Below are 401 nucleotides of genomic sequence, written 5' to 3'. Positions count from 1 at the left end.
GCAGCAGCAGCAGCAACAGCAGCAGCAGAAGCAACAGCAGCAGCAGAAGCAACAGCAGCAGTTGCACACGTGGCATGAGGATCATGCATAAGCAGATTCAAAATTTCGCAAACAACTTGAATTTAAGTAAACAATTGAATAAATAAACAACTAAGTAATTAAATAATTAAATAATCTAATTAAACAATAAATAAATAAATAAATAAATAAATAATGAACTGTCAAGGTGGCGAAAAGAGAAAACTCCAGAACCTGCGAACTTCCCGCCAAAGAACCAAGCACGCAAGCAGCAGCAAAACAAATCCAAACAAACAAACAAACAAATAAATAAGCAAATAAATAAATAAATAAATAAATAAATAAATGAATAATTACATGTCTGTCGGCGTGTTTCAAATGGT

General features: G+C 33.2%; 1 protein-coding gene across 1 annotated transcript in view; it reads right to left on the bottom strand.

Moving 5' to 3' along the window:
• Positions 1-85, bottom strand: part of ETH_00039660 (uncharacterized protein) — a gene marked incomplete at both ends in the record, with an annotated part of 3,629 nt that extends 3,544 nt beyond the window's left edge. Inside the window, one exon of the mRNA XM_013374095.1 lies at positions 70-85. Coding sequence (XP_013229549.1) covers positions 70-85 — 16 coding nt within the window. The remainder of the gene's footprint in view (positions 1-69) is intronic.
• Between the last annotated feature and the right edge of the window lie 316 nt (positions 86-401).

Source organism: Eimeria tenella, genomic scaffold (assembly GCF_000499545.2).
Source record: "Eimeria tenella Houghton genomic scaffold, Eth_scaff1904, whole genome shotgun sequence".
Lineage (NCBI taxonomy): Eukaryota > Apicomplexa > Conoidasida > Eucoccidiorida > Eimeriidae > Eimeria > Eimeria tenella.
This window is presented reverse-complemented; position numbering and strand designations above follow the sequence as displayed.